Source organism: Danio aesculapii, chromosome 6 (assembly GCF_903798145.1).
Source record: "Danio aesculapii chromosome 6, fDanAes4.1, whole genome shotgun sequence".
In the NCBI taxonomy this organism is placed as follows: domain Eukaryota; kingdom Metazoa; phylum Chordata; class Actinopteri; order Cypriniformes; family Danionidae; genus Danio; species Danio aesculapii.
In genome coordinates, this window is record NC_079440.1 from 56,965,716 (window position 1) to 56,980,778 (window position 15,063).

At 37.7% G+C, this 15,063-nt stretch overlaps 1 protein-coding gene across 1 annotated transcript; it reads left to right on the plus strand.

Moving 5' to 3' along the window:
• The first annotated feature begins 253 nt into the window (after positions 1-253).
• adora4a (adenosine A4 receptor a) lies at positions 254-6,144 on the plus strand. The gene is given in 3 exon segments (XM_056459197.1): positions 254-585; positions 5,345-5,858; positions 5,860-6,144. Coding segments are annotated over 3 exon segments (1,005 nt in total). The 3' UTR covers positions 6,019-6,144.
• The last annotated feature ends 8,919 nt before the right edge of the window (positions 6,145-15,063 follow it).

Here is a 15,063-nt window from a genome sequence, read left to right on the forward strand (position 1 = left end):
ATAAACAAAAAAATAGATTTTTGTAATCAAAAGTTTTTGTGTATACCCACCTATAAACCCAGACCCTGATACGAATCAAACCTGGCTTACAGGAAACCAATTAACCACCAAATGGCTTGTACTGAAGACATCTGTGGGTGTGAATATTTTTTCCTTGGCGGAAAGAAAACCACTTGCCTGTATATAAGCTTGTATATTTCCTCTTTGCATAAGACAGCAGCTCTCAGATGAAATATACAGTCTTGTTACGACAATGGTGTTTTTTGGAGGATTGATGTACATCTGTTTTGAAGTGCTCATTGCTGTAGGCTGTGTTCTGGGCAATGGGCTGGTGATGTGGGCCGTGTGGAGGAGTGGTTCATTAAAAAAGCCCACTTTCTGTTTAATTGTATCTCTGGCGGTGGCTGATCTCCTGGTCGGGGCTGTGGCCATTCCTCTGGCTCTGATTGTGGATATGCATGTGAAGATGTCTTTCCATGCGTGTCTGTTCATCAGCTGTTTTCTTATCGTGCCACTGCAGGCGTCAGTGCTCACACTTCTGGCCATCGCTGTTGACCGATGCCTGCGGGTTTGCATCCCATTCAGGTGAGTCGGCCTCAAACATCAATGTATTTCAAGATGTTGCATGTTTAAATTAGTGTAATGCATTATAGAATGTTGTAGAAAAGTGCATTGGATGATAGTGATTTTGTAATTTGACCTTTCAATTTCAAAGCATTTAAAAACATTAAAAATAGATATTTTTTCATTTAACCTGTAATTTAATTTTAAAAGTACACATTATAACTATAATTTTAAACCCCCTCATACAATTGTAAAGCACTTGTATATAAATGAAACTTTTTTTCCTTACAAAATGATTTTTATACACTTGCCGGCCACTTTATTAGGTACACCTGTCCAACTGCTTGTTAATGCAAATTTATAATCAACCAATCACATGGCAGCAACTCAGTGCATTTAGGTATGTAGACATGGTCAAGACAATCTGTTCAAACTGAGCATCAGAATGGGGAAGAAAGGTGATTTAAGTGACTTTTAATTTGGCATGGTTGTTGGTGCCAGACGGGCTGGTCTAAGTATTTCAGAAACTGCTGATCTACTGGGATTTTCACGCACAACCATCTCTTGTGTTTACAGAGAATGGTCCAAAAAAGAGAAAATATCCAGTGAGCAGCAGTTCTGTGGGCGCAAATGCCTTGATATCAGAGGAAAATGGCCAGACTGGTTCCAGCTGATATAAAATAACTAACAGTAACTCAAATAACCACTAGTTACAACCGAGGGTATACAGAAGAGCGTCTCTGAAAGCACAACTGAGGCTACATTTTGCACAGGCTCACCAAAATGAGAGAATAGAATGGAAAAACGTTGTCTGGTCTGATGAGTTTCGATTTCTTTTGCGATATTATCCCTGCCAACACTCTAGATTTCCCTGAGAGTATCCCATATTTCAGACCCATCTCCCGCCACCCTCCCGTTTTGTTATTTCTCCCAGAAAACTCCTGTAATTTCACCCAAAACCCTGGTTATGATCTGTAACACCCGATCACAGCCACCACCCAAATCCCGGTACATAGTCCGGTTCTCAACGGTGTTATTTAAACCCCCCCCACCCACCCAGTCTGTGCAACATTCAGATGGAAGGGTCAGAATTAGCGTCAACAACATGAAAGCATGGATCCGTCCTGCTTTGTATCAAAGGTTCAGGCTGCTGCTGGTGGTGTAATGGTGTGGGGGATATTTTCTTGGCACACTTTGGGCCCAATTGTATTAAAATTATATTATGACTATATAAACATTATTAATGAAAAAAGACAATACTAATAAACAAAAAAAATGATTTTTGTAATCAAAAGTTTTTGTGTATACCCACCTATAAACCCAGACCCTGATACGAATCAAACCTGGCTTACAGGAAACCAATTAACCACTAAACGGCTTGTACTGAAGACATCTGTGGGTGTGAATATTTTTTCCTTGGCGGAAAGAAAACCACTTGCCTGTATATAAGCTTGTATATTTCCTCTTTGCATAAGACAGCAGCTCTTAGATGAAATCTACAGTCTTGTTACGACAATGGTGTTTTTTGGAGGATTGATGTACATCTGTTTTGAAGTGCTCATTGCTGTAGGCTGTGTTCTGGGCAATGGGCTGGTGATGTGGGCCGTGTGGAGGAGTGGTTCATTAAAAAAGCCCACTTTCTGTTTAATGGTATCTCTGGCGGTGGCTGATCTCCTGGTCGGGGCTGTGGCCATTCCTCTGGCTCTGATTGTGGATATGCATGTGAAGATGTCTAGACCATTAGTACTAATTGAGCATCGTGTCAATTAGGGTTGGGCGATGTCTACCAATTTGACATCGAACGATGTCTAATATGAAACATTGCGATGGACGATGGCATCGGTGAATTAATTATGAATAATTAATTAATTCTTAACGAATTCATTTTTTGTAGCTTACCGTAACTACCTGACCCACATGGTCTTTGTTTTACCCATAACCAAATCATAAATGAATAAAGAGAAGTTACACACATAATTACCACCTGTCAATCACTTTATCCGCGGGACTCTTGAATAGGCGTGAATAGGCAGAGTGATCGGTGTCATTATAATGGCGTCGACAAACTTGGTTGGTAAAATAGGTGCACAACCAACAGGAACCAACCAACCGTATCTGAGGTTTACGCTAAAATTACTAAGTACAAGCATGGAAAAGCGAAAGATTGATCCAGTCTACTGACCCGCCGACTGCCTGGACCCGCTGTCTCGAGCACATGACAGTGTGTGTGTTTGTCTGTGGCTGTGAGTGTCTGTGTGTGGTCACGTGATGTGCGCTTTCAGTGGTAGTGAGGAAGGAGGGCTGCTCAGAAATGCTAGGTGAAACGCCATAGTGGATGTGGCTAAGACTAAGACCTATTAGTGTAAATGGGGCCTAAGTGTGTATTTTTCACGAGCGGATTTGCAACAGGGAATTGGCAGAGGATCGCGATGCCGGCTCAGCATTGTGGTGTCTGTCGGCCATTGGCGATGGACAATGGCATTGTCTATCGGCGCAACCCTAGTGTCAACACCACAGCCTACTTGAGTATTGTTGCTGACCATATCCATCCATTTATGACCACAGTGTACCCATCTTCTGATGGCTACTTCCAGCAGGATAACACACCATGTCATAAAGCACGAATCAGTTCAGACTGGTTTTCTGAACATGACAATGAGTTCACTGTACTCAAATGGCCTCCACAGACACCAGAACTCGATCCAATAGAGCACATTTTGGATGTGGTGGAACAGGAGATTCATGTATGTGCATTTGACAAATCTGCAGCAACTGCGTGATGCTATCATGTCAGTGTGGAGCAAAATCTCTGAGGAATATTTCCAGTACCTTGTTGTATCTATGCCAAAAATGGGGTCCAACCAGGTACTAGTAAGGTATACCTAATAAAGTGGCCAGTGAGTGTATGAGTTAAAAATACACATACATTAATAATAAGAAAGCCAGCTCATGTTATGTTAAATAGAAGAAAGAAATTCGTTTAGCACCTCTCACTTTCCCACGTGAGGACATTTATATTTTGGATTGTGCACTCTAAAAAGTTAATGATCTCAATGACTCTCCCTCATGTGGTTTCACACCTTAACGAGTTTATTTCTTCTGCTGAGCACAAAAGAACATATCTTGAAGAATGTTGGTAAAAAAATACTATGGAAGTCAATAGGTGCTACCAGCATTTTTCAAAATATCTTCTTTTGTGTTCAGCAGAAGAAAAAAAAATAAACCAAGTTTTGAACAAATGAAGGGTAGGTAAGTAATGACAGTGATTTTGGGTGAACTTTCCCTTTAACATGTTAATATCATGGTTTAACATGGTTTTCTGGAGAACTTTATACAATGTGGATTGTGTCAAAGCACATTTCCCTTTGTGGAACATGTATAGCATGTCAGGCAGGTAAAATGTTAATGAAACTCTTGTTGGATTAAAACTGATTCGGTTCAATTTATTCTTGGTGGATGTAGGAGGTGTAGTCAACTATTCACAATTTAGATCAATAATTCAATTTCCGTGAAATTACAACCGTACAAGCTAAAAATTAACATTTATTATTATACCTTTTTATCCACAAAGTGTACAGTTTTTGTCACTGCAGTGCATTTTAATAAACTTTTGGAAGAACATTTTAAGTACACTACTAGTACATTGATGTTAGTATGCTTACTAAATAGAGTATACTTTTATACTTGACCTTTGCTTAAGTATACTTTTTTCTTCTCCTAAGGGTGTATTTACTTACTAACTTGCGAAGTACAGCCAGGGGGAGTATTGTCGCTCTGATAGCCAAGTTGGGTCAAAGCTAGAGATGCTCCGATCAGGATTTTTGCAGCCGATACAGAGTACTGATTCCTGTCCATGGTGATCGGCTGATACTGAGCACCGATTCTGATGCTTCAAGCTTTATAATGCGTTGAGCACATTTTCCCTCTAAGTAAGAAGATCTTGCCTTACCTAAGAGAATAAATCAAGGATGCTGCATATACTTTAAACATGTCTCTTATAACCATTTAGGTGTGAAAGTGTCATGGCCAGAAGCAGCTTTACAAAAAAACTATACATCCATTCATGTTACTCAGGCTTAGTCTCTTGTTTATCTGGGGTTACCAATATAACACAGATATAAAAACTGTCATGAAAAATTACAATGCAATTTGGAAACATTGTAAATGATAAAAGAATTCAACATGTTTCAATCAAGAAAAGATTGGAGCACATATTTGATGCGTAAGAAGATAAAGTGCACACATACAAATCTTAATACTTCTTTACTAAAAGAAAATAGGCCTATAAACTACTGTTTATAGCAATGAGTACATTGTATTATTTATATTTACTATTCATGTTAAAAAAAGTTGTATTTATCTAATAATTCCAGCCATCTTTTAGTAAGTTTGCAATATTGTCAACACAGAACTTTGTTATTTGTAAAAGGGCCTAAATACATGCAAGACCATTCAAATATTTTGCTCATCTACAACTATTGACAGCAGATAACTCAATGAGAGCGATAGGGGGATTTGCACTCGCAATATCTTTACTGCTCTTTTTATTTAACCAAAGAAATGTAATGCTTAGACCATCAGTGTGCTTCTCACGATCTGTTCATTTGCTCATTCGGCATGATTTTCAAGTATTTGAACAAATTTTTGGGGATCACAGGGCCGGTATAAATTTGTGTGAGACTCGCGGGGCGAACTAACAAAATTAAAATGGCTAATATTGATTTCATTTGAACTTTAATTTAAAGCTTCTAAAGAAATAGTTATCTTTTTTCTTCTCCAGATATAAGTCTACGGTCACTAAGAAGCGCTCCTGGAACCTCGCCGCTGTGTGCTGGATACTGGCGTTCATGCTGGGATTCTTACCGATGTTTGGATGGTACAATCACGACACACTGGCACAAAACAACTCCACATTCATTGACTGCGAATTCGTTGCTGTCATTCCTGTCTCATACCTGGTCCACTTTATCTTTGAGGGCTGTTTCCTTCCTCCTCTGGCCGTCATGATTGCTTTGTATTACTACGTATTTTATAAAATCAGATGGCAGTCGAAGGAAACACTAGGCAAAACTGGACCCTATACACAAAAGGAGCAAAAACTTGCAAGCTCTCTGGTTTTGGTTTTGGCTCTTTTTGCTGTCTGCTGGCTGCCGTTACACATAATACAATCCATCATGTTTTATAGTCACAGCGTTTATATACCATCCATTGCTTTGCACTCTGGCATTCTCCTTTCTCATGCTAACTCAGTGGTTAACCCTGTGGTGTATGCTTTCAAAATACCTAAGATGAAGTGGGGAGTACATGAGGATTTGGAGGAGGATGACGGGTCGGGAACAGACTGTGGATATAACCATCAGGACTGCTGCTAGTAATACCACAGATAGCCATGATGGACGAGAGCATGTGAAAATCAGCCCGCAGGTTGGAGATTGTGATATGAATGACATTTAGTGTTCATTCTGCTGCTGACGTACAGCATGAGGGTGTCCACGGGGTCTTCAGAAGTAGTTGATGGATCTGTTTAGAATAATTTAAGACCCTTAAAAAGTCTTAAATGCTAATTTGCGAGGTATTCAATTTTGGTATCATTTTTGATTATAGTTGTATGCTAATGTTTGCCTGAATTTAAAGGAAATTAAAATAAAAATAGTTTTAGATGTTAGTTTTAAGGATATCTAAAATTCTATCAAAATTTACATTTAGTACATATAGACATCCAAAGCTTGCAACTTCTGCCTAAATGGATCAACGTTTTTCTTTTCACGTCACCTGCAACTTCAGTTTCTTAACAAATCTCCTGACCAATCAAATGATCTCTTGTATCTGACATATCCTGGCCCCTTCAAGACGATTCTCATCTGCTTTTCATTTGACGTGCTTAGCTGTGCAAGTGACAATGATTAGCCGCATTTCCACTATCGGGCCAGTGCGAGCCAGGGCTTTAATCGGGCCAGGCCGGGCCAATAGCCCGGGAGGTTGAGAAATGAGGCCAAAATCATGTCGCGTTTCCACTGTCGGGCTAGTTGCTCGCAGCGTGTCACGCAAACACCGCCCCCAGAACGTCCCCCGAATCAAACGTCACACAACCTGTCACACAACCCGCCCACTTCAGCGGGAACAAAAAACTCAAATTATAACCACAAACACAACCTGGCATCACTACGAGAGCTGGAAGATGGAGAACACCGAAGCGATTGCTTTTTTACTGTTTGTGGTCTGTTGGTGTAAGGCCAGACAGCGATCCCTGGATAAGGACATTCGAGTTCGGCGGCATTTACTTCGAACACAGAATTTTCTTAGTGAGTTGATCAAGCGCGATAGCAAAACAAATGTAAGGGAAGAAAGCATCTTGTCTCCTCTTTACCTGACAGGAAAACTCCGCCTTTGTACGTAACCCCGCCCCGAAGCCCCAGTTGGCCCTTCTTGGCCCAAGGTATTCGGCGGGCCGAAAAAGGCCGGACGCTGGCCCCAAGGAAGCCCCGCTTTGGCCCGATTTTGCCCCGGAAGTGATAGTGGAAACGCGACTGGCCTTGGCTCGCCCTGGCTTGCTCGCTTTAGGCACGATAGTGGAAACGCGGCTATTGAGATTGTGACAAAAACAAAATGCTATTGGTTGTTTTGTTTTTTTAAAAGGGGAGGAGCTACTCTAAATTCATTTTTCAGTTGAGATTAAGCAAAGTCCCTTTAAGGCAAGTAATTTCACTCAGCGGCCATCTTTCAAACGCCTCTCGGGCAGTATGCTCGGGCATTCTCTTTGAATGGGGAAACATCAAATATTCCAAAACTGTTTACCAAGCTTATGATTACATTACATATTTGGAATCGCCAATAAAATCAAACATCTGTCTATTAAGTTTCCTTTCTAAATGTTCGAATCAAACAAAAAACCTTATTTATGGCCGTTCTACACATTGGCTGTTTTCCTATTCCAAGAACGCAGAGAACAGACTTGCGTTCTTGTGAAGACCGGTCTTGCCAGGTCACCTCGGAAGAATGAACTCCGGAGACCAAGAGAACAGAGAAAGCGTCCTGTGAGAAATGAGATGCTGCATTCTTCCTGATGGTCACGTGACCTTCACACGTTTGTAATGGAAAATTATTTAAACATTACCGCATTCATACGACTTATTGTTTTTCCCCTTTTCAAAGTATATACTCTGCTATAAATACATTATAAATATACATTGCATAATATAAATAAAACAGATTTGAATACGAATTCCAGCAATTAAACACGCTTAATGTGTTTTTTCCTTTGTTAAGATGTCCATGGTAATGTTTACTTTTACCGTTTCATTTAGGGAAACTCCTGAGATAAATAAGTGATATCTCTGAACATAATAATAAATCTATATAAAATGTTGCGCTTCCCACCTCTAGTCGCAATGACTTCTGGGACACAGGATACAACCGGTGGATCTTTCACGGCTTCGAACATCCCAAGATTCATTGTGCGCTGATAACGGCAGGACGTTTTTAAAAGAAAACTCCAGATTAAATGTATGAATTAGGTTTATTTTACTTGGATATCTAAATAAATTGTATTTTTTTTATAGATTTTATAGCGGATTTTATAGACCGTTTACATTATTATGTGCACATGTATGGATCAAAGGAATTATATTTGCAGCTTTTGTAAACCTTGCTTTGCCTTCAGATCGCTTAAAAATAAGTTTTAAAACCACTCTGAAAAAAAAAGTCATTACAAATTTTATTACTGCTTATTAACGGCAGCTGTTACAGTCGACGAGATCTGTCCTCTGTGGGCTAGATCATCTCATTTCAAAACGCTCAGTTCGGCTTGTGTGGATTTCGAAGAACTCCCCTTTATGCAGCCTCTGAAATGAGAGACAGCTCTTGAATAAAGAATGCACATTTCAAAGCACTTAACTTCACCTTTAAATGCTGCTTTGTTTACTGCAGTAACCAAGGCAACACCGTTATTTTTTGCTATTCTATAGGCAGCCCCTGCTGTTTGAGAGTTAATTAGCATTTATCCAGTATATGAATAATGTTTTAGGTTAGGTGCAGGCTCTGAGTAGCATGTGACATAGACCTAGATTTTGGTTTAAATAAATGCAGCTTTGGAGGTCAAAATTGCCTTATAAAACATTAACAAATCTTATTTCCAAAATTTGGACTGATAGTGAATATACCAACTATTCAACATTTGGGGTGACGTGTATACTTAGTTTCGTTTATATAGATATATATATATATAATATATTATATATATATATATATATATATATATATATATATATATATATATATATATATAATATATATTTTATATATATATATATATATATATATATATATATATATATATATATATATATATATATATATATATTTTTTTTTTATATATATATATATATATATATATAATATATATATATATATATATATATATATATATATATATATATATATATATATATATTTTTTTTTTTTTTATATTTGGTGACTTTTATACTTGGTTTTCATATATATACATGTTAGCTTTTCATTTAATTGATTTGTTTTTTGTTTTATGCTTCTGTTAAGTCTAAGTACTTCATTTTATTCCTTTTTAATTTTATTTATAGTTTGACTTTTTTTGGTATTTTTAATAAAATATTGCTGTTTCAAATCCATACTGTTCCTTTTCCAACTTTCTATTCATTAAAGAACTTTGAAAAAATATTTGACACTCTTAACTATAATGACACTCTTACAAAATTAAGCAGTTAAAACATTTTGCAATAAATTACATTTTACAGTACATTAAAAATAAAACTTATTTAAATGTGTAATATTTTATAATTATTTTATAAATAATATTTTAAAATAAATATTGTGAGCCTTAACAACACAAAACCAAAAGCAAAAAATTAAATCTAACCCAAGACTGCTATGATTTGTCACACCTTTCAAGCTTTCCTATCCTTATCTAATAATTTCACTTACTGGTAGCAACTGCACTGTTTTGCCAGCAGGGCACCTCCAAACACCACTGCCAGAGTCTGAGAGTCACTGCAGGACGTCTCTTATACTGTATCAGAATGTGAATATTGTGTAGTTTACTGCATAAATTATGCCTACAGGCGGCACCATAATAGAACATGAACCTGCAGTAATGTCAAAAACAAGCAGTCAAGCTTCACATATTCATGGTACTAATAAGAGCCACTTGATATGTATGAGGTGTGCAGTAAACAGAAAATCGAAATCGACAGTGTTTATAAGGTTTTTTTTTTTAAATAATATTTTACTAATATACAATATATATATATATATATATATATATATATATATATATATATATATATATATATATATATATATATATATATATATATATATATATATAATAGCAAGATAGATAGAGAGCTAGATAGATAATAAAAAGAAAAAATAATATAATACAAATAATAAAATATAAAAATTTATAAGATCTAAAAGTTATATATTTTCTTTACAAATTAAGTTTGTTAAAAATAAGGCTGTAAATCCACTTAAAGAATCACCCATAAAAAATGTCATGTTGCTTTATTGGGATGACAAAAACATGTTTGCATTGACAATACATTTAATAAGATGAATTAAAAACATATATAAGTTATATTTACAATGTAAACATGAGTTTATTATATTAACTGTGACCTTGGATCACAAAACCTTATAGTCTTTTGGTGCACATGTATATTTGAGGAAATGGCCAAAAATACATTGTATGAGTCCAAATGAAAAATGTATGTTTATGCCAAAAATTATTTGAATATTAGTAAAGATGAGACGTTTTGTAGATTTCCTACTGTAAATATTTAAAAGAAAATATTTAAATTGGTATTTTGCATGGCTAAGAACTTAATTTCTTAATATTTAGATTTCAGATATCTCAGATTCCAGATTTTTTCCAAATATTGTCTTAACACATCATAGACCCTTTTCGCATTTCAGGGTTTCTCAGTAGCAGAAGTCATCATAGTCGGATAAACTTAGAGCACAGTGAACGGGGGAGAACAACAAAAATATAATTTTACAATCCTATTTGCTGAAATAATAAAAGAAAAATGCCACAATTGTGTTATCAAGACTTGCAGAAAAATAAAAAAATAGTGTGAGACTGATAAAAGCAGCCGGAGGAAAGAATAACGTCAAATTTACTCCCAGCCCCATAGATGCTGCATTAGAAACACCTCGCTTGTAAGCGGTAATTAGTTCTTTGTAATTTGACACAAAGATGATACAATACGTTCATAAATACATTTAAATGTTCATATGTTTATTTTTTTTATCTAAATATTAAAAACTTTTAAGGATGTAAGATTATGATGACTGTCATAACAGTCTTGTGAAAAGGGTCCATACATCAATGGAAAGCAGGATCTCAATTTTTATTTATTTATTTTTTGATACAACAGCACATACAAATAGTCTCGGTTATACAGTGGGGAAGAAAAAGGGGGAAGTATACAAACAAGTAAACAAGATAATATCACGCTACGAGTAAAAAATATTGCCAAAAAGGTGTCTATACATCATAGGTGAGTTTCTCAAGTGGAAATAAGGCACATACTTGAGACTGCAGGATCTCAATTTAAAAAGACTGGCCCTTATGATTGGTTTTGTGCTCTAGGGTCACATATAACTCTAAATGAAACATTACATTAACAGTTTACAGGTCCTGACTGGTTAAAGATGCTCCAGAATTTCTTTATTTTCATGATTTGTTTTCACTCGTGGTCATTGTGTCTCTCAGGGAAGGCAATAGACTGTATAGTTATCACCTGAAGAGGATGTGATCCTTCCCACAAACTATACAACCTACTACCTCACCTTGAAGAAACACACCGATTCACTGTGGAGGAAAACAACGTCCAGCTCAAAAAGAAGTCAGAAATATGTCTTTTATGATTTACTAGATAAAAAAATCCCTATTTTGACGGCACGGTGGCTTTTTAGCAGTCGCCTCACAGCAAGAAGGTCACTGGTTCGAGTCCTGGCTGGGACAGTTGGTGTTTCTGTGTGGAGTTTGTGTGAGGAAACCGGAGCACCCAGAGGAAACCCACGCCAACACAGGGAGAGCATGCAAACTCCACACAGAAATGCCAACTGACCCAGCCCAGCCGGTACTCGAATCACTGACCTTCTTGCTGTTAGGTGACCGTGTTAACCACTGAGCCACCATGTTGCCTAATTTAAAATCGATGAAAGTAAATTAATTCGATTTTACCACACCAAAATGTTATTTTTTTCAGTGTAAAGATTGAGAAGCATCACAGGAGAGGTGTCTTCAGCTGGTAAACCTGCCTCCCCAAAGAAAGACAGTAGATTGTATAGTTATCTCAAAGGGAGGTTTTATACTCCACAACTATTCAATCTACTACCTCAGCTTTAGGGACAGAAACGCACATGATGGGGCTTCGGTTTCTCTGAGTCTGCACTGGGGTGACAAAGGAGAAAATAACATCTGTTATCAATCATACAAAATTATATGTCAATGTTATGCCTTTATTTGACTGTCTATGGTTAGGGTTAGGGTTAGTTCAGTCATATTTAAAGAAAAGAAAATGTTTTCCTTTGTTGTGACTGAAAAAGTAGGGTTATTCCACAGAGTATTTGTTTCTTAACCCTTTTGAAGTTAAAACATTGGTATTGTGTTGTCTAAAAATGAATAAACACTCAGCCACTTTATTAGGTACACCTGTCTAACTGCTCGTTAACGCAAATTTCTAATCAGCCAATCACATGGCAGCAACTCAATGCATTTAGGCATGTAGACATGGTCAAGACCATCTGCTGCAGTTCAAACCGAGCATCAGAATGGGGAAGAAAGGTGATTTAAGTGACTTTGAACATGACATGGCTATTGGTGCCAGACGGGCTGGTCCGAGTATTTCAGAAACTGTTGATCTACTGGGATTTTCACATACAACCATCTCTAATGTTTACAGAGAATGGTCAGAAAAATAGAAAATATCCAGTGAGCGGCAGTTCTGTGGGCGCAAATGCCTTGTTGATGTCAAAGGAGAATGGCCAGACTGGTTCAAGCTGATAGAAAGGCAACAGTAACTCAAATAACCACTCATTACAACCGAGGTCTGCAGACTAGCATCTCTGAACACACAACATGCACAACCTTGTGACACTCATGTCAGCTAAGAACAGGAAACTGAGGCTACAGTTCGCACAGGTTCACCAAAATTAGACTAAAGAAAATTGGAAAAACGTTGCCTGGTCTGAGTCTCGACTTCTGCTGCCACATTCGGATGTTAGAGTCAGAATTTGGCGTCAACAACATGAAAGCATGGATCCATCCTACCTTGTATCGATGGTTCATACTGGTGGTGGTGGTGGTGTTGGTGGTGGTGTAATGTTGTGGGGGATATTTTCTTGCCACACTTTGGGCCCATTAGTATCAATTGAGCATCGTGTCAACACCACAGCCTACCTGAGTATTATTGCTGACCATGTCCATTCCTTTATGACCACAGTGTACTTATCTTCTGATGGCTACTTCCAGCAGGATAACACGCCATGTCATAAAGCGCGAATCTTCTCAGACTGGTTTCTTGAACATGACAATGAGTTCAATGTACTCTAATGGCCTCCACAGTCACCCTTTGGGATGTGATGGAACGGGAGATTTGCATCATGGATGTGCAGCCGACAAATCTGCAGCAACTGCGTGATGCTGTCATGTCAGTATGGACCAAAATGGGGAATATTTCCAGTATCTTGTTGAATCTATGCCACGAAGGATTAAGGCAGTTCTAAAGGCAAAAGTGGGTCCAACTCAGTACTAGTAAGGTGTACCTAATAAAGTGGGCAGTGAGTGGATATTTTATTTGAAAAAGTGTCAACAGACCTTATAAATTAAAACACTATTTTAAAAACATTTATTTATTTATTTTTAATGACATGCACAGATGAAATTGTTCACCACAAAGCAAGCAATGTGAGTGAACATAATCAGTGTGGTTCGTTTTGATTTCATGTGTTCTTTAATCTCGGTGTGAAGCAGTGCTGGGTGTCTGGCGGGCAGGTCACCGGGGCAGCGAAGGGGCGGAGAGATGCCAGCGTCTCTTTGCATAAATTAGCATGTGAACCGGAGGAGCTGAAAGACATGTTCAATTCCTCTCTGGCCTAATTAATGGCAGTGATTGAAATGTTTTGGCCTGGCAGATTGCCGAGACGGCGGGGCAGTGTGAGGAAAAAACAGCCGGAGAGGCGAACCAAGACTCGTAAACAAAATGCTGGAGCTGAGAAAATCAAAATAGGCCTAAGCTGTAAGTAATGCACTTCGAAAATAATTTTTTCATCGTTTTTCACTCAAATAATGACGTTTGCTGTGTGTTCAAACTACAAATTTTAAATCGGGGTGTCCGTGAATCCTTAAAGTCTTAAATTCCTTAGTGTAAAAATGAAAGGCTCAAAGTAAAGTGTGTTTTTGAGTTTGATCTGTGGTGCAAACTCACTTTTTTTGCTGTTTAATTTAATTATATGGTTGTGTCGGACAGTATGAAGATCAGACTTTTTGTGTATATATATATATATATATATATTCAGGTAATTTTGTTTTCATCTTTTTGATTGGTACTTTTTATAAAAAAAACAAACAAACACAAAATATAAAAAATTAATAAAAATAGGTGGTGTAGTGGGTAGTGCTGTTGCCTCACAGCAAGAAGGTTGCTAGTTCGAGCCTTGGCTGGGTCAGTTGGCATTTCTGTGTGGAGTTTGCATGTTCTCCCTGTGTTGGCGTGGGTTTCCTTCGAGTGCTCAGGTTTCCCCCACTGTCCAAACTCATGCGCTATAGGTGAATTGAATAAACTAAATTGGCCATAGTGCATGAGTGTGTGTGAATGAGTGTGTATGAATGTTTCCCAGTACTCTGTAAAACATATGCTGGATAAGTCGGCGGTTCATTTAGCTGTGGTGACCCCTGATGAATAAAGGGATTAAGCTGAAGAAAAATAAATGAATTTTTGATTGTTGATCATCATGTTTTTTATCATTAGCCCCTTTCACACATACAGATCTTTCTGGAAAATTACCAGCAATTATCCGGAAAGGTCAGTATGTGTGAACAGGCCCTTTTTGAAAATACCGGTACATTCGTTCCGACAATTTTCCAGAAAGAGAAGTTGTAACATTACCGGTAATTTTCCGGAATGCTGCGCTGTGTGAACGCAGAAGGAAACTAGGCGGATTGCGTTCGCGCTTGGAACACACTGACATGAGACGTCTACTCCAGCCAATCAGAACATTCAGACGCATTCACATCCATACCGTTTATGGAAATAAAAACCTTTAAATATTTTTCCAGACACATTTAGCTACTATATGGTAGTCAGATAAAGTGTTTATGATCCTTCTTAATGCCAACTGTGTAAATAATTATCGATAAAATGCTTATGATAAACCGCTGTTTGTTTACTTTCAAGCTCTGGTGCAGTTGCTTTACGCCACGTGTGTGCACGTGAAGCAGCCGGTGAGCGCCAGCAC